General features: G+C 48.6%; 1 protein-coding gene and 1 long non-coding RNA gene across 5 annotated transcripts in view; one reads left to right on the top strand and one right to left on the bottom strand.

The window, feature by feature from the left end:
* Positions 1 to 24,776, top strand: part of LOC138745453 (SH2 domain-containing adapter protein F-like) — a 273,790-nt gene that overhangs the window by 97,154 nt on the left and 151,860 nt on the right. The window contains exons 4-7 of one of the 3 annotated variants that reach the window (XM_069902515.1): positions 1,281 to 1,418; positions 19,550 to 19,721; positions 22,635 to 22,754; positions 23,172 to 24,193. In XM_069902515.1, coding sequence (XP_069758616.1) covers positions 1,281 to 1,418; positions 19,550 to 19,721; positions 22,635 to 22,754; positions 23,172 to 23,274 — 533 coding nt within the window. In that variant the 3' untranslated portion in view covers positions 23,275 to 24,193. Of the gene's footprint in view, positions 1 to 1,280; positions 1,419 to 19,549; positions 19,722 to 22,634; positions 22,755 to 23,171; positions 24,194 to 24,776 lie in introns of those variants that run through there. The other 2 variants (XM_069902514.1, XM_069902516.1) reach the window with 2 other exon arrangements.
* On the bottom strand, positions 13,927 to 18,175 carry LOC138745454 (uncharacterized). Of its 2 annotated transcripts, XR_011346275.1 has the most exons (3): positions 18,040 to 18,175; positions 14,204 to 14,362; positions 13,927 to 14,107 (listed from the first exon to the last, which is right to left on the bottom strand). It is a non-coding gene; the product is annotated as an uncharacterized lncRNA (long non-coding RNA). The 2 variants fall into 2 exon arrangements; XR_011346274.1 differs by having other exon boundaries at positions 13,927 to 14,362.

The following is a 24,776-nucleotide window of genomic DNA, read 5'->3' as shown; positions in this document are numbered from 1 at the left end:
AACCATTCACACCTGCCCTTAGTTACATGGGAATGAAGATTCTGTATTCATTCGTGCAGATAGGATTCAGCTCTGGCTGCTTCCCAGAGAAAGGAGCAAATCCTCGCAAGGCAGAGACATCACAGTTCGATGCAAAGTAAAGCCATCACTGCCACATCTGATCCAACTCTCCCAGGGTAGGGCCAGTACAGTTTACATGGAGATAAAACTCCCCCTACACAGTCCCATCGAACACTCTCAGGAAAAGGACAGCACACGATAGAACCTCCTCTGCATTGTCCCATCACCTATTCCTGGGGCCTCAATCGACGGAGTCCACACTAACCTATGACATACACCCAGGGCAGGGTCAGCACAGGCTGAATTCAGAGTAAAACTTCCCCTATAGTTCAGGTTTCCATACTTGAGGAAGGATGTATTGGCTTTGGAGGGGGGCTGCAGGGGAGGTTCATCAGCTTGCTTCCAGAGATAAGGGGGTTAACCTAGGAGGAGAGATTGAGGCATCTGGGAATTTAGAAGAATGAGAGGGGATGGAAATGTATCAAGTTATGTTAGAGGTAGATAAGTTATTTCCATTGGTGGGGGAGACTGGAACTAGGGGACATAGCCTCAAGATTCAGGGGAGTAGATTTAGGGCAGAGATGAGGAGGAACTGCTTTTCCCAGAGGGTGATGAATCTGTGGAATTTGCTGCCCATTAAAGAAGTGGAGGTGACCTCAGTAAATATATTTAAGATGTTTGGATAGATTTCTACATAGTAGGGGAATTAAGGGGTATGGGGAAAAGGCAGGTCAGTGGAGATGAGCCGATCATCAGATCAGCCATAATCACGTTGAATGGCGGAGCAGGGTCGACGGGCCGGATGGCCGACTCCTGCTCCTATTTCTAATGTTCTTACAATGTCCTCCCAGGGCAGGACCAGCACGAGATAGGTAGAGAATGAAGCTCCCCCCTACACTGTCCCATCGTACTCTCCCAGCGCAGGCCCAGACTGGGCTGGAAAGGATGCTGCCGTCTCCAGGGACGGTGTCCAGGAATTGTGCAGCATTTACAGGGAGCGGACGTGCCACCTGACTGCAGTTGGGTGGAGGTTGGTGATTCTCTCCTCCGTTCCATTGGCACCAATGGTTTTATTCCTCCTGCTTCACTCTGCAACATTTTCCTGAACTTTCATGCTGGAACTTGCCTAACTGTTCTCACCTGTCTTTTTTTGCCCTTCTGTTCCTCTTCTCTCCCTCTCCTCTCTCACCCCCTCCTCCCTTCACCATCACCCTCTGCAGTAGAGATTAAGGTCATTAAAGAACTGCCCTGGCCTCCTCCGGTGGGACAACTGGATAGTGTGATGCCGGGCCCTGAAGGGGAGATGCTGCCAGCTCACTCCCACGTGCAGCACCAACTCCCGCTCGAAGACACCAGCGGTGGGTCCAACAATTCACTCTGTTACCCGCTAAAGTGTAACTGCTTTAAGTGAAGCGTCCTCCCTCTGTGTTTGTCTGCGCAACGTGGGGGATGGGGGGGCGGCTCTCGGTCGTGACTTAGACCGATGATTGGATTCACCTCCCCCCCTTAATTTCTGAATGACACCGCCCCCCCCACCAAAGGTTGGTGGGATAGCCCCTGCCCATCTCACAGCACAGACTCCCTGCAGCCACCCCTTGCTCCCACCCAGCCTCTGCTCCTCCACTTGATCCAGATGCCCTTTCTTTCTCCTCTCCCCTCCTCATTCCCCTTCCGACCTCCTCTCCTCCGGCCTTCCCGCTCTCTTCATCCTCCCTTCCACTCTCCCTCCTCCACCCCTTGCCTCTCATTTCCCTTCTTCCATTGCCACAGTCCCCCCTCCCCTAAGCCTTCTAAATCCTCGCACCCTTGCCAACTCTCGACTAATGTTCACAACTTCGAAAAGCTTTAGGTTAACAAAGGGAAAGTGTTTCCGGTTGGTGTCAAGGAGAAAGTATTTTTGACATGTGTTCCTCGATGCAGTGAAATAGCTTTGATTTGCGTGCCATTCAAGCAAGTCATCCTATTATTGAATATAACAAAATAAAACAAATCCCAGAATATAGAGTTACAGAGAGAAAGTTCAGTTAAAACCGTGTTAAAACAGTGTATCAATTCTGCATGAACACTTTGCCCTTGGAAGTATCATCATTCAGGGCGAGAGATTGAATCACAAACATTGTGTGTACAAAGGTCCTTCTCCCGCTGGCCAATATTTATTTTTCAACAAGGAAGAGTGGAGTATCTTCTCATTATTATTTTGCTGTGTGCAAGTTGGCATTTTGTCTTGGCGGTGAGGTGCTTTGATCTCTCGGAGGTTGTCGAAAGAACTTGGGGTGGGGGGGTGGGGAAATGCATGTCATATTTCCTCTGGTGTAATGATCCTCATTGTTGAACACTTCTTTCAGTGAATAGAAAGACCCAGGTCGGTGGGCCATTTGGGAAATGTACACCCTTTCACAAGGTGAAGAGCCAGTGGATGTGGTGTATTTGGATTTCCAGAAGGCCTTTGATAAGGTACCGCACGGGAGACTAGTGGGCAAGATCAGGGAGCATGGAATTGGAGGTAAGGTGCTGACATGGATAGGAAATTGGTTAAGAAATAGGAAAGAAAGGGATGGAATAAGCAGGTCTTTTTCAGGATGTGACGAGTGGAGTGCCGCAGGGATCGGTATTGGGTCCTCAGTTGTTTGCAATTTATGTTAATGATTTGGATGAGGGGATTATTAATAACATGAGCAGATTTGCAGATGACACTAAACTGGGTGGCGGTGTGGGGTGTGAGGAGGATGTCATGAAAATGCAGAGGGTCTTGGACAGGTTGGGGGAGTGGGCTGCTGAATGGAAGATGACGTTCAATGTGAGCAAATGTGAGGTTATCCATTTTGGGGGCAATAATAGGAAAGCTGAGTATTATTTAAATGGAGACAAGCGAGGGAGTGGGGAGGTGCAAATGGAGCTGGGTGTACTTGTTCACCGGTAAATGAAGGCTAACATGCAGGTTCAGAAAGCTGTGAAGAAGGCAAATGGCATGTTGGCTTTCATAAAGAGGGGATTGGAGTATAGGAACAGAGACGCCCTTCTGCAGTTGTACAGGGCCCTGGTGACACCCCACCTGGAGTATTGCGTCCAGTTCTGGTCTCCAATTTTGAGGAAGGACATACTAGCTCTAGAGGGTGTGCAGCGCAGATTTACAAGGTTAGTTCCAGGGATGGCGGGGTTGACATATGCTGAAAGGCTAGAAAAACTGGACTTGTATCCGATGGAGTTTAGAAGGATGAGGGGGGACATGATTGAGGTATACAAAATCATCAGGGGGATAGACAGGGTGAAGTCGGATTACTTGTTCCCAATGATGGGGGAGACGAGGACTAGAGGGCATAGTTTAAGACTACAGGGTAGGCCCTTTAGGACGGAGATGAGAAAACATTTTTTTACCCAGAGAAGTGTGAATCTGTGGAATGCTCTGCCACAGAGGGTGGTAGAGGCAGATTCACTGATTATGTTCAAAAGTTAGATAAGACTCTAGTGGGCAAAGGAGTTAATGGTTATGGGGATAAGGCTGGAAAGGGGTACTGATAGTAGTGACCTGCCATGATCTGTAAAATGGTGGTGCTGGCTTGACGGGCCGAAGGGCCTACTCCAGCTCCTATTGTCTATTATCTCATATCGTTCAGACTTATTGTTCGAGTATATACATGACATCACATACACCCTGAGATTCCTTTTCCTGTGGGCCAGGCAGAATTACCACTAATTTGTAGTGCAAAAAAAAACTCTACTCATGAAAAGATCTGTCTGTGGAAGAGAGAAATGTAAACAAGAAGGAAGTGGGTGGTGGGGCATCAACACCAAGGAGACAGAGCTCATCCTGCCCTGGAGCCCTGTGGCACAGCTTGGTGTGGAGAAGCAGGCCACCACAATGAAAAGAAACGTGTAGCTGTTTGAATTGTTGGGACATTCAGAGTCGGTGTCAGATCAAATCTAATCTTGGGGGTGGGATTAGGGTAACCGCGGGGTGGGGGAGCACAGATTTTTCGATGGTGTCTGATGGGCCGAAGGGCCTACTCCAGCTCCTATTGTCTATTGACTAGGGGTGTAGCAGTGGCGACGGCATTGTCAGGCTGGATGGGTGTGGGGGGCACAATAACTCATTTTGGGGAGGGGGGGAATGGCCTGCAAATGCCGACCCTGGGGACACTGGATATCTGTTGCAAGGGAAGCGCTCCGACCCTCCGAGGCCCTGAACATACAGGATCGGCAAGTTATTAGTATATGATATTGGTGGTTACTTTTCAAAACATATTTGGCCAGATCTGTTCATGGACTCCAAGAAGCCTGCTAGTTGACTGTTCCATCTTACCTCAAAATAGTAGTACTGTTCATGCTCTTGGTCAGTCTCCCAGGATCAGCCCATCGAGTCTTCCCCACCATTTAATCATGAGCTGATCTATTTCCCCACTCAGCCCCACTGCCCGGCCTTCTCCCCATAACCTTTGATGCCCTGGCTAATCAAGAACTTAAATACCCCCAATGACCCAGCCTCCACAGAATCAGTTGGCAAGGAGCGAAGAGGCGGGAGTGTGCTGTGCTGAACGGACGTTAGAGTGGTCCTAATTTATCTATTTATTTAAAAAGTCAGGTGTGTATTTATTTATTTAAATTGTAAGGGGAAGGGTTTGTTGGTGTAAATTTAAAGTTAAAGTAGTTAATTTAATTTTAAGTTAAAATTTAAAAGGGAGGAGGGGGGCTAGTGCGCAGGCGTGTGGTGACGTCAGCAGGGAGAGAGTTTTAAAAACAAAGAAAACCTTACCTCAGTTGAGGTCCAGTTGGCAAGGAGCGAAGAGGCGGGAGCGTGCTGTGCTGAATGGACGTGAGTAGAGTGGTCATTTAGTCTTAATTAAGAGTTAATAATTTAGGTGGGGATTGCTGTTCAGTGCAGAGACAGTAATTGAATAGGGAGTGCAGGTGGGAGTAATTAAAGGAAACTGGTTAGGATTGGACAGTGCTAGTGGTCACATTGGGTAGTGTATTAAAGTAAAGGAAAGGTTTTTGGGAGTGGGAGCACAGGTTGAAGATGAGTCACTGCACATTAAGGTAAGATAGTCTTTATTACTACTTCATTAGGGTAAAGGATGAGTGTTAGGGCTGTGTGTTGTTGGGAGTGCCAGATGTGGGAGGTCCTGGAGTCTTCCAGACTCCCGGATGTCCATATCTGCACGAGGTGTGTCGAGCTGCAGATTCTTAGGGACTGTGTTGGGGAACTAGAGCTGCAGCTCGATGACCTCAGGCTGGTTAGAGAAACAGAGGAAGTCATAGACAGGAGTTACAGCCAGGTGGTCACGCCAGGGCCACGGGAGGAGGAAAGGTGGGTAACAGTTAGGAGAGGGACAGAAAAATGTAAGGTGCCAAAGAGGAGCCCTATGACTATAACCCTCAGCAATAAGTACGCCTCATTGAGTACTGTTGAGGAGGACATCAAAGTTGGGGGGAGCAGCAGTGGCTGTGCCTCTGGCACAGGGTCAGCCCCTGTATCTCAGAAAGGTAGGGAAAGGTAGAGGAGGGCAATAGTGGTAGGGGACTCCAGAGTTAAGAGGACAGATAGGGGATTCTGTGGACGCAGCAAGGAGAACCGGATGGTGGTTTGCCTCCCTGGTGCCAGGGTCCGGGATGTTGCTGCTCGTGTCCCGAATATCCTAAAGTGGGAGGGACAGGAGCCAGAGGTCGTGGTACATGTAGGTACCAATGACACAAGAAAGTTTGTAGTAGGAGCCAGAGGTCGTGGTACATGTAGGTACCAATGACACAAGAAAGTTTATAGTAAGTATTTGAATGTGGATGGGCAGGTGATAGAGAAAGGAAATGCTCTGGAAGAAGATGAAGGGCAATTGGCAGGAAAAGGAAATAATGTTGTTATTAAAGATGAGGGAAAACAGGGATTAAGAATTGGGAAATCTCTGAAATTCATATATTTTAATGCCAGGAGTATTGTAAAAAAGGTGGATGAGCTGAAGGTGTGGATTGATACTTGGAAGTATGATGTGGTAGCGATTAGTGAGACATGGTTGCAGGAGGGATGTGATTGGCAACTGAATATCCCTGGGTTTCGTTGCTTTAGGTGTAATAGAGTCGGAGGGGCAAGAGGAGGTGGTGTTGCATTGCTTGTCAGGGAGAATATTACAGCGGTGCCTAGGAAGGATAGATTAGAGGGCTCGTCCACGGAGGCTATTTGGGTGGCACTGAGGAGTGGGAAAGGAGAGGTTACACTTGTAGGGGTGTATTATAGACCACCCGGAGGGGACCGAGACCTAGAGGAGCAAATCTGTAGGGAGATAGTGATATTTGTGATAAGCACAGGGTTGTAATTATGGGAGATTTTAATTTTCCACATATATATTGGGAAACACATTCTGTGAAAGGGCTGGATGGGTTAGAGTTTGTGAAATGTGTGCAAGATAGTTTTTTACAACAATATGTAGAGGTGCCGACCAGAGAAGGAGCAGAGTTAGATCTACTGTTGGCAAATGGGATGGGTCAAGTGACGGAGGTTAGTGTTGGCGAGCACTTCGGGTCCAGTGATCATAATGCCATCAGCTTCAATGTCATTATGGAAAGAGAGAAGTCAGGGCCAAGGGTTGAGGTTTTTGATTGGGGGGAAAAAGCTAGATTTGAGGAGATGCGAAAGGACTTACAGGGTGTGCATTGGGACAATTTGTTTTATGGGCAGGATGTAGTAGAGAGATGGAAGTCTTTTAAAGATCAGATTTTGAGAGTGCAAAAGCTTTATGTTCCTGTTAGGTTAAAAGGAGGGCCAAAAGGTTTGAGAGAGCAGTGGTTTTCAAGGAATATTGGAAACTTGGTTCGAAGAAAAAGGGAGGCGTACATTAGATATAAGGAGATGTTTGAAAAATACATTGAATGTAAGAGGAATCTTAAGAGAGGAATTAGGAAAGCTAAAAGAAGGTACGAGGAGACTATAGCAAGCAGGGTGAAAATTAATCCAAAATGGTTCTACAAATATGTTCATGGTAAAAGGAAAGCGAGAGACAAAATTGGTCCCTCAGAGAATCAGAGCGGAAAACTGTGTGTGGAGCCTAGAGAAATGGGGGAGATATTGAACAGTTTCTTTTCTTCGGTATTCACTAAGGAGAAGGATATTGGGATATGTGAGATTAAAAAAAAGCAAATTGGGTAAATATGGAGAATATAGTGATTACGAAAGATGTAGTGTTAGGGCTTTTGAGGAATATAAAGGTGGATAAGTCTCCGGAACCAGACGGGATCTTCCCCAGGACATTGAGAGAAGTAAAGGAGGAAATAGCAGAGGCTCTGACGGTAATTTTCCAAATGTCATTAGAGATGGGGATAGTGCCGGAGGATTGGCGTATTGCGCATGTGGTTCCGTTATTTAAAAAGGGTTCAAGGAGGAAGCCTGGCAATTATCGGCCTGTAAGTTTGACGTCTGTGGTAGGTAAATTAATGGAGAAAGTTCTTAAAGATAGTACTTATAAATATCTGGATAGACAGGGTCTGATCAGGAGCACTCAACATGGATTTGTGGGCAGAAGGTCCTCTTTAACCAATCTGATTGAATTTTTTGAAGAGGTGACTAGGAATGTGGATGAGGGTAGCGCGGTGGATGTTGTCTATATGGACTTCAGTAAGGCCTTCGATAAGGTACCACATGGAAGGTTAGTTAGGAAGGTGCAGTCCTTGAGTATAAATTTTGAGATGGTCAAATGGATTGAACATTGGCTGAAGGAGAGAGGCCAGAGAGTGGTAGTGGATAATTGTCTGTCAGGTTGGAGGCCGGTGACCAGTGGTGTGCCTCAGGGATCTGTATTGGGCCCATTGTTGTTCGTTATATACATTAATGATCTGGATGATGGGGTGGTGAATTGGAGATTAGTAAATATGCAGACGATACTAAGATAGGTGGAATAGTGGATAATGAAGAAGGTTTTCAAGGATTGCAGAGGGATTTGGGCTGCTTAGAAAAGTGGGCTGAAAAATGGCAGATGGAATTTAATGCTGATAAGTGTGAGGTGCTTCATTTTGGTAAGAAGAATCAGAATAGGACATGCGTGGTAAATGGGAGAGCATTGAGGAATACAGAAGAGCAGAAAGATTTAGGAGTAACGGTACATTGTTCCCTGAAGGTAGAAACTCACGTGAATAGGGTGGTGAAGAAGGCTTTTAGTATGCTGGCCTTTATCAATCATTGCATGGAATATAGGAGTTGGGAAGTGATGTTGAGGTTGTATAAGGCGTTGGTGCGGCCTAATTTGGAGTTCTGTGTGCAGTTCTGGTCGCCTAATTATAGGAAGGATATAAACAGAGTGGAGAGAGTGCAGAGAAGGTTTACCAGAATGTTGCCTGGGTTTAAGCATCTGGAGTATAGGGAGAGATGGGACAGATTAGGTCTTTATTCTTTGGAGCGTAGAAGGTTGAGAGGGGATTTGATAGAGGTATTTAAGATTATGAAAGGGATAGACAGAGTGGATGTGGATAGACTATTTCCATTAAGAGTAGGAGAGATTGAAACAAGAGGACATGAGTTAAGGGGCAGAGGTTTAGAGGTAACATGAGGGGGAATTTCTTTACTCAGAGAGTGGTAGCGGTGTGGAATGAGCTTCCGGGAGAAATAGTGGCGGCAGAGTCAATTTTATTTTTTAAGAAAAAATTGGACAGGTATATGGATGAGAAGAAGGTGGAGGGTTATGGTCATTGTGCAGGGAGGTGGGACTAGAGAGGAATGTTTGGTTCGGTGCAGACTAGAAGGGCCTAATGGCCTGTTTCCGTGCTGTAATTGTTATATATGTTATCAAGAACTTGCAACAGAATTCAATGTTTTGTGGAAACATCTTAGTGCAAACATTTATATAAACCACCTTACAAAAAAAATTAAAAATAGAACACAAAAAGTCTAAGTAAGGCAACAAATTCCACAGATTAACTGAGAAGAAATTCCTCCGACTCCTGGATCTTGGTTGCTACGAGTTGAAATGACCTTTTGCATGTACTGAATCAGGACGTGGTGTTTGGCCGTTTGTCGAACACAGGAGATGTCCACCGCTGGTCAAAGAGCTGTGCACCTCAGATGCAGGCTCTTCGGCTCACCATATCCCTGCTGGCCCCTTGTCCGCATTAGGTCCACAACTTTGTCTGCTTGTCTATTCAAGTGCCTGTCTAAATGTCTCTTAAATGTGACTATTATATCTTTTTCAATCTGTTTATTGAGTTATATCAAACAAGAGGAGAATTACATTTCATTCATGTATTTACAAGTGTGCATACGAAAAAGAACATAGAAGTATTTAACAAATATGTATTAACCATAAACTTCTTCTCTTGTAAAACCAAAAGAAAGAAAATATTTTTATTGCAAAATCTAAAAGAAAAGAAAGTTGGACTGGGCCATCCGTAAAGGATTTCCTGGTTAAGACCAAACTGACCAGAATGAACTAGGAGAGAATCCAGAATAAGATTTTAATTTTTAAACTTATGGAAATATTGGAATAAACAGTTGCCAAACTTCTTCAAATTTAAAAGATGGATCAAATGCCCGACTCCTCATTTTCTCCAAACATAAACATGACGGCAGAGAGTCGAGTGGGTGGTTTCGGATCCTACCATTTACATAATAGGGCTTTTCTAGCCAATAACGGTAAAAATTATTCGCTGTGCATAGACAGACATACGCCCAGTCTTTGTTGGTATGATTCAAAGATAGCTGTTAATAGATTTGGTTGTAATTTTAATCCTAGAACTTTTGTTAGGGTTTCAAAGAGACCTTTCCAGAAATTATCTAGTTTTGAACATGACCAGAACACATGAGTTAAAGTTAACTTTGCACCTATCACAAGTAGGGTTTACACTGGGGGAAAAGTACGGGCCAACTTACCTTTAGAAATATGTGCCTGATGTATCACCTTAAACCGAATCAAGGAATGAAGGGCACGAACTGATGAAGTATTGCATCTGACTCCACCACTGCTTGCTGTGTAAAATACTTTCCCCTTAAATCTCCTTTAAAGCTCCTTCCTCTCACCTTAAACGTATGCACTCTTGTGTTTGATACCCCTACATTGGGGAAAGATTCTGACTCTATATTATGTAATGCAGCCATCTAAGCGAGGGCCGTAGAATATTTAAAGAGTGGTGGGGGGGGGGGGGGGGGGGTTGCTATGGACTGAAATCTGCGTTTTTTTTTAAATGTAGTTGGTAGGAGAGAAGTATAGAATAAAGTAACTTGAACATGACTGCTTCACCAGGAAAGAGGCACATCGACTTTGAACAGAGTCCTAAGGGGGCCATAGCCAAAAAAGAAAATTGAGAATGTCTGATCTAAGGCTCTTTTAATTTTATAGGCTTCTATCAAATCACCCTTCAGCTGCCTTCGCTCCATGGAAAACCAGCTCATCCAATCCAATCTCTCCCGTTCAGGCAACATCTTGGTGAATCTCCTCTGCCCTCTCTCTAGCACCACCACATCCTTTCTATAATGTGATGACCAACGCTGCACACAATACTCCAGGTGCGGTCTAACTAGTGATTTGTAAAGTCACCACATAACGTCCCAACTCCTGTACTCTTAGCAAGAAGGCCATATTCCTTCTTCAACAGCCGATCTATCTGCATTGCCACTTTTGGAGAACTATGGACTTGAATCACAAGGTCCTGCTGTTCATTCATATTCCTCAGTGTCCTGCCATTTTATTTCACTACTTGTTGGGATTATATCCACACAATTTACCACCAGATCCTGGTCTCCTCATTATCCATAACACCACCATAACACCACCGCAGAGTCACTGCTCGACTTCTCACAGGTCCATGAGATTCTGTCCAAACCCTATCCTTTAAGCTCCCCAGCTCTCCCTGTCCCAATCCAAGCCTTCCCTCTTTGCCTCTCCTCCCACCATATCATCCTTCTTCCCGTCCCCTCCCAAACGTTCTCCTTCCCAGCCATCATCCACAGAACCGTAGAACATTACAGCACAGAGATAGGCTATTCAGCCCTTCTAGTCTGTGCTGCCTGGTCCCACTGACCTGCACCCAGTCCATAGCCCTCCATACCTCTCCCATCCATGTACCTGTCCAAATACACAAGACCACAAGATAAAGCAACAGAAGTAGACCATTCAGCCCATCGGGTCTGCTCGCAACTCCACCCTGAGCTAAACTGTTCTCACATCTAGTTCCAAATTCCGGCCTTTTCCTTGATACCCTGACTAATTAGATACCTACCAATCTCCTCCTTAAACTCCCCCAATGATCAGGCCCCCACAGCTGTATGTAGCAATGAATTCCACAAATTATTCTTTTAAATGTTAAATGCTGGCAGCTTGTTCCACACTCCCACCACTTTGTGTGAAGAAATTCCCCTCTAAACCTTTCCCCTTTCTCCCTTAACCCATGTCCTCTGGGTTGTATCTCACCTACCCTAGCCTACCTCCAATCATTTTGTCTATACGTTTGTAATTTTAAAAACCTCTGCCAAATCTCCCCTCATTCTTCTACACTCTAGGGAATAAAGTCCTAACCTGTTTAACCTTTCCCTGTAACTCAGTTCCTGAAATCCCAGCAACATTCTAGTGTAGAGCTCGTCGAAAGAACCAAAGACTTGTTGATCCAAACCAAGGCTTTTATTAGCAAAAGACAGGAGCTCTTCACAGGTGGCCGACCAGTCTGACCTGGCTAGGGACACAACCCTTTAAGGCCCAGACAGTAGGCGTGGCTTAGCTCTCAGCCAATCGCTGTAAGCACAGTCTAGATACTGTAACTATATACACTATATACATTGTTGATAGATCTGGACTATTACATCTAGTAAATCTTCTCTGCCCTCTTTCAATCTTATTGATATCTTTTCTGTAGTTTGGTGACCAAAACTGCACACAATACTCTAAAATTTGGCCTCATTCCATCCCTCTCCTCTGTCAGCCCAACCTCCTTGGGCACTGCCTCACCTGCCTTACTACCCCTATTCTCTGCTCACGCACATCCCATCTTCTCTCCCTTCACCCATCCACCCTACTTTCCATTGACTCCCCAACCTCATCCCATCCTCTCTCCTTCCCTCTTTCACACCTCCTGCTCCCTATCTCCTCTCTCCCCTCCCCATCATCCCTAGCCTCTCCCTCTTTCTCCTCCTGCCCTCCCTTTCCCTTCTCTGCCTTACCCCTCTCCCACTCCCTTCTTTCCCCTCACTTGGATTCTTGAAATTAGCATTGCACTAGCATAGCAAATCCCCTACATTGACAGAAATGGGGTCGTGCGGGTTAAACAATGCTGTGACTGCATGCCTTGTGTGATTTAACTCAGCTGACGTTCCCTTGTTGAATAGACTGGTGTTTGACAGCATGTTAAAGTCTTTTCCCCTCCCACTCCCACCACTACAAAGCTGTTGAAATGTATATTTCTTTTTTTAATGGACTGCTGTAACCACGTGGCACATAGTCATCTGTACATAATAAATCATTTATTTTTTAAAAAGAAACTCTTCTGCGCTTTCTTATGTTCACGTCCATCTCCATGCAAGCTTCCGGCTGGGACCAGCTGCATTTCCCCATCCATCACCTTCTGGACACCAATAGATTGAAGTCCAGACCTCTGCTCCGTGGGGGTAGTTCAGCCAGTGAGTGCTCGATCTCCTCTGACTGGGTTGATTCTCCGCGCTGAAGGATTCTCTGCGGAGCTTTTACCGAGATCCATTTCAACTCTTTTGACAGATTGGAGTCGTGGGCTTTTACAGCATGGAAACAGGCCCTTTGGCCGATCTTTTCCAAGCTGACTAGGCTAGTCCCATTTGCCTGAGTCTGGCCATGCCCCTCTTAACCTTTCTACCCATGCACCCATTTCTTTGGCATTACCATTGTCCTTGCCTTTCTGGCAGCACGTTCCACAACACGACCAGTGCCCTTTGCAAGATTACAATCCTCTCACTTTTACCTCCTCCTGTCCTTGCTCTTCCAACCCCACCCCTCGCAGTTAGAACCATAGAATACTCCAGCACTGAGCACAGGCCATTTGGCTCTTCTAGTCTGTGCCAAAACATAATAATGACTATTACAGATATACAAAGTAAATATAGTTAAGTATAAGATTAGAAATCAAAACTTTCAGCTTTTCTTGTAAAAGACCGAGTTTAGTACGAGGTCTATTGAAGTAATCAGTCTTGGTTTTAATCCATACTTGCTGAATGAAACCTTGTCTGGAACTGTCTTGCATAACCCTCCAGACCTCTCTCATCCATGTATCTATCCAATGTATTCTTAAACTTAATCTGTGATCCCACATTTACCACGTCAGATGGCAGCTCATACCACACTCCCACAACTCTTCCCTCTAATGTTTCCCCAAGATCTCTCCCTTTTCACTCTAAAGCCTTGTCCTCTTGTATTTATCTTTCCACAATCTAAGTGGAAAGAGCCCTTCTCGCATTTACTTTGTCTATACCTCTCGTAATCTTGTATACCTCTAAAATCTCCCCTCATCCTTCTACACTCCAAGGAATAAAGTATTCACCTGTTTAATCTTTCTCTGTAACTCAACTCCTAAAGACCCGGCAACATCCTAGTAAATCTTCTCTACACTCTTTCAATCTTATTGATATCCTTCCTGTAGTGTGGTGACCATAACTGCCTACAATACTCCAAACTGTGCCTCACCAATAACATCCGAACCCTTGTGCTCAATACTTTGATTTATGAAGGCCAACATGCCAAAAGCTTTCTTCACAACCCTGTCCACCTGTGATGGCCTTTCCAGAGAATTATGTATCTGTATTCCTAGATTCCTTTGTTGCTCTGTACTCCTCAGTGCCCTACCAGTTCAACAACAGCTTGCATTTATATAGTGCCTTTGATGTGAGAATTGCAAACCCTTCATGAGAATATTACCAAGCTCATGAGATGTGACCAGATGCTCAGTCAAAGAGGGAAGGTTTAATGATTGGGTTAAAAGAAGAAAGGAGAGGTTTGGGTGGGGGATGGGGGGAATTCCAGTCCACCAAGGCTCAGCAGTGAAAGACACGGCTGCCAAAGGTCAAGAGAAGACTTGGGATGGACAAGAGGCCAGGCTGAGAAGACTTGGATAACTCATCAATCTGCAGAAGGTAACAGAGAGAGGGAAATAAAGATTCACCATGATAGTAGGAGAAAGAGAAGCAAAAGAGAGACTAACTGGGTGTCCGTGGATTCACCTCCGATGCTCCCACATTCTCTGCAGCTGCCACAAACTCCTGTTCAATCCATGGGCAACGTGAGCTCCAGGTCCAAACCTCTGGCTCGATCAGGAAGCCTTCAGTGCCCAAGACCCTTCAGGAGCCCTTCAACACCCTTTCAAATCTCTGCTCCAATACCTGTTTTAAAAAAAATTAGACATGCAGCTCAGTAACAGACCATTACAGCCTACAAGTCCGTGCCGCCCAATTTACACCCCATTAACCCACACCCCCAGTACATTTCAAAAGGTGGGAAGAAACCAGAGCCCCCCGGAGGAAACCCACACGGACACGGGGTGAGACCAGAACTAGGGGATTCAGCCTCAAGATTCAGGAGAGCAGATTTAAGATGGAGATGAGGAAAAACGTTTTCCCATAGAGTCGTGAATCTGGAATTCCCTGCCCAGGGAAGTAGTTGAGGCAACTTCATTAAACATATTTAAGGTTCAGTTAGATAGATTTTTACATAAAAGAATTAAGGGATATGGGGAAAAGGCAGGTAGGTGGAGACGAGTCGATGATCAGATCAGCCGTGATCTTATTGAATGGTGGGGCAGGCTCGATGGGCCCAGATGGCCGACTCCTGCCCCTATTTCTTATGTACAAACTCCTTACAGACAGCGTGGGATTTGAACCCTGGTCCCAATCTCGCACTGTAAAGGCATGGCGTTAACTGCTACGCCAACTGCGCTGCCCCACGAGATCGTCTCGAGCAGCCCATGTGGGCGCCTCAGTCACTGAGCCCCTTGCTGGTCCGCTGCCTGCTGCAGTTTAGGTAACATGCAATGCACCCTTGTGTGGCATGTTTGTGACCCTTGCCCTGTCTGGCTTTCCCTCTCCATCACTCTGTCCTTGACTCCCAGGTAACTGGATCCCATCAGAAATGCCTCTCTAAACCCTTCTCCCATACCAAGATTCACAAGCAAATGGGACTATATCGGGCAAGTAAGTAAAGCACCAAAGTCTGCAGACACCGTGGTTGAAGTAGAAACTCAGTTGGTTCATCATAGCTTGATGAAGGGCTCAAGCCTGAAACATAAACGTACACTGTTTGGCCAGCTGAACATCTACAGAATTGTGCTTTTACTTCATGAAGGAAGTTGGTCAGTAAGGGCCAGTGGGGCCGAAGGGTCTGCTTCCCTTGTGGTACAGCGTGGTAATTGCGTTAACCTGGAGAAAGCTGAGCTTCTAGTCCGGTGGGATTAGAACTGGGAACGTAAGAGGCACGACACACTGTGCGTGGAGTTTGACCAGCTTAAAGGTGAGGAAAAGAGTTGGGGGGGGGGGTCAGGGGAGCAGGACATGGGGCAAAGGGTGTGGGACTAAAAAGCATACATGCTGGGAAGACACAGCTGGTCAAACAGCATCTGTGGAGTTGGTGTCCTGGGCCCGATGTGTGGGAGGCTCCGGCAGTGAGGCTGCAGAGAGGAGGAATTGTGGAGGGGGGGGGCACATCTGCGATTCATAGAGCAAGTGAAGCTCAATAGTGAAGTCAATAATGTAGGCGGGGTGAGGTACTACAGAGGGACAGGCTAGAGATTAGGGCAGGAGGGAGGATGAGAGAGAGATTGGGGGAGAGTGTGAGAGGAAGAGAAATAAAGAGAGGGCACCTGGTGTCAGAGCAAGAGGGTCAAAGAAGGAACAGGTGAGGTGGAGACAAGGAGAGAAGAAGACAGGCAGAAAATGTGTACGAGCGAGGAGTTGGGAGTGAGGGAGCAGTAGAAGTTATTCCACTTCATGGCAGCGAACTTTTTTCATTCAACAGCATTTGATAGCGAGCTCGTTATTCTCCAATTTACAATCCTGTGTTTCAGGGGGATTAATTAACTTCTGCACCAAACAAATCTAGGAAACTAAAAAACACACATTTTTGGTTATTTTCAAGGAAGCCTTTTGTTGTCTGTATTTTGGGAGCTGGGGACAGGAATTTGACAATGGGACTACCTTTTTATTTCAAAGGGTTTGCTTCCTGAAAATAAATTGGGGGTTATGATAGACATCTTCAAGCTGAACCCAAATATAAGTTCAGACTTGCTGCATCAAGTTATCTTTATCATGGCCCATCCCTTTGCGATCGAAGATGAACACGGTGCCTTGTAGAGTTAGAGAATTTATTGAATTTAGCATTAAGCGTATACTCGCCACAAACGAAACAACACCTGTTGCGACACTGATAAGATTTCTGCTGTATTGAATCTTCCTGAAGACAATAAATGCTATTGTTAACTACGCTCACTATCCTATTGCCTGAAGAACATGTGAATCAACATGAGTTCAATCTGTATCATCGTAATGCACAGCATCTGTATGTGTGAGCTGCTTTTAGTCTGTCTGCATCTATCCCGTCTAAGCATGCCCAGGCCTAAGACAACATTTGTATAGCACCTGCACTGAGTGTATGCTTGGACTGACCAAAACAGCTTGCTTTGTGGGCAATGTTCTAGTAGATTTAAAATAGGACAGGAAGTCACAACAAACATTGTTATAGCTAACAAATGGTACATCATTGGAATTTTTTGATGTGGATTTTTGCCTGCTAAAAATTATAAAATACACCCAAAAGTGTTCAGAAATTATACATTGTTCAGTATTAGGTTTAACCTCAGCTGCCAGGACTACTGCCGAGCCTCCTTATAAGGTAGTGAAAGGACAAGCGGGTTCAGAGAGCACTGTCTTTGCTTCACAAAGTCCAACCTGACTCCTGTTTCTTCGCGTTTTGCGTTGAGATTTTTAATGTCAACAGTCACAGTGTACTTCCAGCTTTGAGCCACTAGAGAGCCGCATGCTGGGGAGCCAGCTCCTGATTTATGGAGCACGAATGTGTCAGCCAATTAACTATGGTGGTGAAAGGCTTCTAATTCGGAGCAGACAGAAAAGCAACGTAATTGGAAAGCAGATCTTAAGTGTGGAGAAAGCAAAAATTGCTGCAACTTGCAATAAATCAAGGTAATTTCTCAGGAAAATTACAGTGAATGCAGGATGGTAACTTGTGAAATCAACCTCAGTCAATACCAGCAATGTGGTTTCCCAGCCTGATAATTCCTTAATCCCTCTCGTATATGAAAAACGTATTAATAACTCCAATCATTGCCAAAGATAATTAAATATTTAAGATATTCTTTTAACTAGTCGGCCAACAGAGTATGACTGCCAGGTACAATCTGAGTCTCAACATGGACAAGATGAAGGAGATGATTGTGGACTTCAGAAGGATCGGGGACGACCACCCTCCACTACACATTTGGCCCTTTTACACAGAGATCCCACTAAATTGGCAAGTCAACAACCCGTGTTTAAAGCCACATCAGGTGGGATCGGAGCGTTCACACTGAAGCCAAAAAAGCCGGTTCAGTGTGACCTTTGACATAGGGACCTGGCATCCCATTGCAAAAGGAGGCGGGACCTACAGCATTGGCACCCCGGGAAGGCGGGTAAGCCTTTTTACACAGGAGCTGATGTGAAACTCATCAGCTCTGATACCACCTACCTTCGCGAGCAATTACCAGAATGAAAATGACCCGCCCCCCCAATCCCATCCCACGTTCGTCATGTTCACACAGGAAAGTGAAGCAGTTAAATGGTGGTTAATTCCCATTTTTTAAGGGCAGTGTAAAAGGGCCATAAGTGTGTTCTCAACAGAGATTTGTAGAGTTGCAATTGAATAGTTTATTGTCACATTCCAAGATACGGTGAAATGTTTGGCATACTATCCAGCTACGTCTACCTACACCTAGTAAACTAGGTGGCACAAGAATAAAAGTGAAGCTGTGAAGGATAGTGAAAAAGAGCAGGAAATTGTGTAAAGAGAAAGGTACCATTAAACAGAGCAAGGCATCATCTTGCAATCCGCTCCGGAGCCCCCGAGGTCCGAGCCTTCTCCAAGGCGACTGCCTCGCCTCTGACAGACAGTTTGATTCAGTGAGATGCCGCCGTCCGACTGAGGAATGCTAATTGGATGAGCTGCCTCCTGTTCATTACAATTGTTGACGTGCTTTCATTACACGTCAACCATTATGACATGCCGAAGATAATTTATTTTGACTGCAGCATTTTTCATATTGCTTAAGCTCTGGGAATGACTCTCCGTTTCAAGATGGCCCCTCACCTTTCGCAAAGTGAATTCCATAATCCGAGGGGCAGAATTGGGCCATTCGGCCCATCAAGTCGAATCACAGCTGGGGTACTTTTTCTCAACCCCATTCTCCTGCCTTGTTCCCAGAGCTTGCCTAGATACCGGTTAAATGTTATGAGGATCTCTCCTTCAATCATTCGCTCAGATGTTGCTTCAAGATTCCAAACGCCTTTGGGTGAAGAAGGTCTTCCTCAAACCCCATCCCATTTTAGACACCCCTGAGGTGAGGAAGTAGGCCCCACATAATTTTGGCAGCTCTGTTAAGTTCCCCCTAAACCTCCTATGTTCCACATTTTTTTTTTTTTTCAGACTTATTGTCAGAGTACATATTGGACACCACACAACCCTGAGATTCTTTTTTCCTGCGGACGAGGTAGAATTACCACATACTGATAGTCCAAAAAAACTGCACACGATGTACACATGTAAACAAATAAAGAAATGTCAATAAACTGTGCAATACAGAGAGAAAAAAAATCAAAAAAGTGAAAAAATACGAGTCCTTAAATGAGTCCCTGATTGAGTTTGTTGTGGAGGGGGAGCAGCTGTTCCTGAACCTGGTCGTGTGAGTCTTGTGGCACCGAGACCTCTTTCCTGATGGAAGCAGCGAGAACAGAGCATGTGCTGGGTGGTGTGGTTCCTTGATGATTGTTGCTGCTCTCTGACAGCAGCGTTCCCTGTCGATGTTCTCGTTGGTGGGGAGGGTATTGCCTGTGATGTCTTGGGCTGTATCCACTACCTTTTGCAGGACTTACGCTCTGGGGTATTTGTGTCCCCAAACCAGACCATAACGCACTTTCCACCACACATTTGTAGAAGTTTGCCAGGGTTTCTGATTGCAGGGAAGACAATCCCAAACTCTCCAGTCTTTCCCCAGAACTGAAACCCTCCATTGCAGGCAACGTCCAGGTGAGTCTCTTCTGCACCATCTCCAGCCCAACCACATCCTACCTGCTGATTGGCAACCAGGAAAAATACCTGCATGGACCCTACTACAACAGGAGGGATATATTCTTGCATCCAGCCCCCAGATAAGGAGAGGATTGGATGTGATGTCTCCACAATTCAGTGGTCTGGGGCTTGGGGTGAATTCAGGGGATGCCAGAACCTCTGAGATAGAGGAAGTGATTGATAAGGAGGTGAACATCAGCTGATGGTTTGTGGATTAAACTCTTTGTTCCTCCTCTTTTCAGTTCAGTTCGATGACGTTGACAAGGATCGCCAGTCTCCGTCCAAGGAGGAGAAGATCTGGCAACACCATCGGCTGTCGGGGCCCAGCTTGAAGTCGCTGAAGCACCAGAGCTTGGAGCTTAGTGGACCTCTGGGGGAGAGGGTGGAGCCCGACCTGCCCCTCGTCAGTCAGATGTGAGTACCTAGCCGTGTTCCTGTGACTGTGTCTCTGTTCATGTGTGTGCATCGGTGTGTGAGACAGTGTGTTCCCATTTGCATGTGTGTTGATGTATCTGGGTCAGTGTGTGTGTGTGTAGGTGTGTCTGGGTCAGTGTGTGTGTGTGTTGGTGTGTCTGGGTCAGTGAGAGTGTGTGTGTGTGTTGGTGTGTCTGGGTCAGTGAGTGTGTGTGTGTCTGGGTCAGTGAGTGTGTGTGTGTCTGGGTCAGTGAGTGTGTGTGTGTCTGGGTCAGTGAGTGTGTGTGTGTCTGGGTCAGTGAGTGTGTGTGTGTCTGGGTCAGTGAGTGTGTGTGTGTCTGGGTCAGTGAGTGTGTGTGTGTCTGGGTCAGTGAGTGTGTGTGTGTCTGGGTCAGTGAGTGTGTGTGTGTCTGGGTCAGTGAGTGTGTGTGTGTCTGGGTCAGTGAGTGTGTGTGTGTCTGGGTCAGTGAGTGTGTGTGTGTCTGGGTCAGTGAGTGTGTGTGTGTCTGGGTCAGAGAGAGTGTGTGTGTGTCTGGGTCAGAGAGAGTGTGTGTGTTGGTGTGTCTGGGTCAGAGAGAGTGTGTGTGTTGGTGTGTCTGGGTCAGTGTGTGTGTGTGTGTTGGTGTGTCTGGGACAGAATGTGTTTGGTGGGTCAGTGTGTCAGGGTCGGTGGGACACGGGGTCGGTGGGACACGGGGTCGGTGGGACACGGGGTCGGTGGGACACGGGGTCGGTGGGACACGGGGTCGGTGGGACACGGGGTCGGTGGGACACGGGGTCGGTGGGACACGGGGTCGGTGGGACACGGGGTCGGTGGGACACGGGGTCGGTGGGACACGGGGTCGGTGGGACACGGGGTCGGTGGGACACGGGGTCGGTGGGACACGGGGTCGGTGGGACACGGGGTCGGTGGGACACGGGGTCGGTGGGACACGGGGTCGGTGGGACACGGGGTCGGTGGGACACGGGGTCGGTGGGACACGGGGTCGGTGGGACACGGGGTCGGTGGGACACGGGGTCGGTGGGACACGGGGTCGGTGGGACACGGGGTCGGTGGGACACGGGGTCGGTGGGACACGGGGTCGGTGGGACACGGGGTCGGTGGGACACGGGGTCGGTGGGACACGGGGTCGGTGGGACACGGGGTCGGTGGGACACGGGGTCGGTGGGACACGGGGTCGGTGGGACACGGGGTCGGTGGGACACGGGGTCGGTGGGACACGGGGTCGGTGGGACACGGGGTCGGTGGGACACGGGGTCGGTGGGACACGGGGTCGGTGGGACACGGGGTCGGTGGGACACGGGGTCGGTGGGACACGGGGTCGGTGGGACACGGGGTCGGTGGGACACGGGGTCGGTGGGACACGGGGTCGGTGGGACACGGGGTCGGTGGGACACGGGGTCGGTGGGACACGGGGTCGGTGGGACACGGGGTCGGTGGGACACGGGGTCGGTGGGACACGGGGTCGGTGGGACACGGGGTCGGTGGGACACGGGGTCGGTGGGACACGGGGTCGGTGGGACACGGGGTCGGTGGGACACGGGGTCGGTGGGACACGGGGTCGGTGGGACACGGGGTCGGTGGGACACGGGGTCGGTGGGACACGGGGTCGGTGGGACACGGGGTCGGTGGGACACGGGGTCGGTGGGACACGGGGTCGGTGGGACACGGGGTCGGTGGGACACGGGGTCGGTGGGACACGGGGTCGGTGGGACACGGGGTCGGTGGGACACGGGGTCGGTGGGACACGGGGTCGGTGGGACACGGGGTCGGTGGGACACGGGGTCGGTGGGACACGGGGTCGGTGGGACACGGGGTCGGTGGGACACGGGGTCGGTGGGACACGGGGTCGGTGGGACACGGGGTCGGTGGGACACGGGGTCGGTGGGACACGGGGTCGGTGGGACACGGGGTCGGTGGGACACGGGGTCGGTGGGACACGGGGTCGGTGGGACACGGGGTCGGTGGGACACGGGGTCGGTGGGACACGGGGTCGGTGGGACACGGGGTCGGTGGGACACGGGGTCGGTGGGACACGGGGTCGGTGGGACACGGGGTCGGTGGGACACGGGGTCGGTGGGACACGGGGTCGGTGGGACACGGGGTCGGTGGGACACGGGGTCGGTGGGACACGGGGTCGGTGGGACACGGGGTCGGTGGGACACGGGGTCGGTGGGACACGGGGTCGGTGGGACACGGGGTCGGTGGGACACGGGGTCGGTGGGACACGGGGTCGGTGGGACACGGGGTCGGTGGGACACGGGGTCGGTGGGACACGGGGTCGGTGGGACACGGGGTCGGTGGGACACGGGGTCGGTGGGACACGGGGTCGGTGGGACACGGGGTCGGTGGGACACGGGGTCGGTGGGACACGGGGTCGGTGGGACACGGGGTCGGTGGGACACGGGGTCGGTGGGACACGGGGTCGGTGGGACACGGGGTCGGTGGGACACGGGGTCGGTGGGACACGGGGTCGGTGGGACACGGGGTCGGTGGGACACGGGGTCGGTGGGACACGGGGTCGGTGGGACACGGGGTCGGTGGGACACGGGGTCGGTGGGACACGGGGTCGGTGGGACACGGGGTCGGTGGGACACGGGGTCGGTGGGACACGGGGTCGGTGGGACACGGGGTCGGTGGGACACGGGGTCGGTGGGACACGGGGTCGGTGGGACACGGGGTCGGTGGGACACGGGGTCGGTGGGACACGGGGTCGGTGGGACACGGGGTCGGTGGGACACGGGGTCGGTGGGACACGGGGTCGGTGGGACACGACCTTCTCAGCGTGATGTAGACGGTGCCCTGTGGAGTGGTGACCAGTAACATATGGTCACATTTAACACCCGCTTGGAACTCGTCAGTGAAGGAGGCAGGATTTATGTGAAATCAATGCATCTCCTTTCGCCTTACAGCTGGTACCACGGAGCCATCAGTCGGACAGACGCCGAGAATCTCCTGCGCTTGTGTAAAGAGGCCAGCTACCTGGTCAGGAACAGTGAAACCACCAAGAATGATTATTCCCTCTCTCTGAAGTAAGTGCCCAGCTTCGGGACACAGCCAAGGTGTTGGGTCCTCAGAATTGAGGGGATTTGACCTGTCTAGACAGCTTGGGGAAAATGCTGACTCCGTGTGAGATGACGGTACGTACCACAGAGTGATGCCAACTGTCTGGTCTCCTCAACCAGGGGGGTGGTGGTAGTCAAGGATGGGGTGGGGGGGCAGGAGAGAAAAGGGGGCTGTGTAAGTAAATTGGAATTGAACAATTGATGGGTCTGAAAAGGTAACTTCTGCCCTCGGGAGCATTTTAAGGGAAAGGTAGTTCATGTGATGTCTGATGGTAGTCACTGGCTACAAATATTGCAACTCCCTGCAATTGCTGCATCCAAATTATCTCGGATAATTTCCTTTCTGTACATTTGTAATGTCAACGTGTCACGCTTGACTTGCAGTCGTTCAGCAGTGGGGTTCCTGTGGCGCCGTTCTTTGTACTCCTCCGCAGGGAGGTTCCTGCAAGTGACGGAAAATTTCTTCAGAAATGCTGGTGGAACTTAGCAGGTCTCGTAGGAGGAGGCAAAGATGTACAATACAGCTCCACCTTGGGCTCCCGGCAGGAGAGAGGACATGGGGCCTCGTTGGGCAGGTGTCGGTGATCGGCGGCGGCCAACATTTTATTGTTGAATATTTTAATGCTTAGAAAGCTTTTCCTTGTTGTTTAACCACAGATACTGCTGTTGCTACTGGGCTGTCTTTAAAAAAAAAAAATGACCAGTTCTCTGAAAAAACTGTGTATCCAGTCCCAGCCACTTTGGATAATCGGAGTTGTACTGTATAACTGATATTTCGGGCCTTCGGCCTTCTTCAAAGTATAAGTAAAAGCAGGTGGACAGCTGAATTAAAAGGTAGGGGAGAATGGTCAGGGGGCGGAGAACAGATCAATAGATATGATGGGACACAGAGAGAGGAAAGATGAGAGTGGAGAGTGGGATGGTTGGCTCTTTGAATATAGAGATGGGGAAAAGGAGACGTAAAGAAAGAGAGAGAGAGAGAACTGGGGGAAAGGATAGATTGCAGGGGAGGGGTCTCTAATGGAAACTGGAGAAGTCGATGTTAATGGCATCTGGTTGGCATTTGCCCAGATGTTGGTCCTCCAATATTTCTGGCAGTGCATGAAACCACGGACAGACACGTCAATGAGGGAATGGGATTGGGAATTAAAATGGGAGAACCCTGCTATTGCAGTAGAGAGAGCCGAGGTGCTCAACCATGAGATCTCCCAATCTGCGTCCAATCCTTTCTTTGTTCTTGCTTTACCTGCCAATGTGAGGACAAGCCGCTTAACCATGGGTTTACGTCAACCCTTCCCATGTTGAGTGAATTCCCTAATTCCCATCCTGTGATGCCTCTATTCCTTCGCTGCGGATGCTTTCTCGTCCTTCCACAGTTGATGGCTGGTACATAAATAGAATTAAATGTGTGTGAAAATATTAATATTTGGTGCAGTCATTTATCTCGAGGTTCGATGCACAGATTAACAAGGAGAGCAGTTCTCAGTGTTATTAGAGAAGTGGAATTGCATTACTGTCTGCGATACTTCCCAGAGACCGGCAACTGATCAGTTAGCATTTTCCCAGAAGGCAACACATCTCATTTACCGTACTGTCTGCCAGAGCTGACCATTTGGCCCCGTGTTGCTTTGAGGTGCTACACGAGTGCTTGTACATTCCCATGCTTGTTGCTTTGTTGCTGGTAAGCTAAATGTGACATGAGAGTGTCCTGGTAGAAATCGAAAGCCTATCTGCAGAGAACCAGGGGAGGAGATATCACGCCACTACTGAGGGAGGCAGGAGAGTCCCCGTCTTCTGCTCTCACTCCACTCCACCTCCCACCATCACAAACCATCCCCTGCTGTATGCTCCTCCAACACAATTACTTTGGGCTCAGTTCTTCCTACAGTGAGTCTTCAGAGAGATTTAGATTCCCCGAGGTGCCACAGAGGTTAGTAACACTCAGGAGATTAATGCTGATCTGCTGCTTTTTCTTCAGGAGAGCTGTTT

Source organism: Narcine bancroftii, chromosome 11, assembly GCF_036971445.1.
Source record: "Narcine bancroftii isolate sNarBan1 chromosome 11, sNarBan1.hap1, whole genome shotgun sequence".
Lineage (NCBI taxonomy): Eukaryota > Metazoa > Chordata > Chondrichthyes > Torpediniformes > Narcinidae > Narcine > Narcine bancroftii.
Note: the sequence above shows the minus strand (reverse complement) of the source record. Positions and strands in the feature narration are given on the sequence as shown.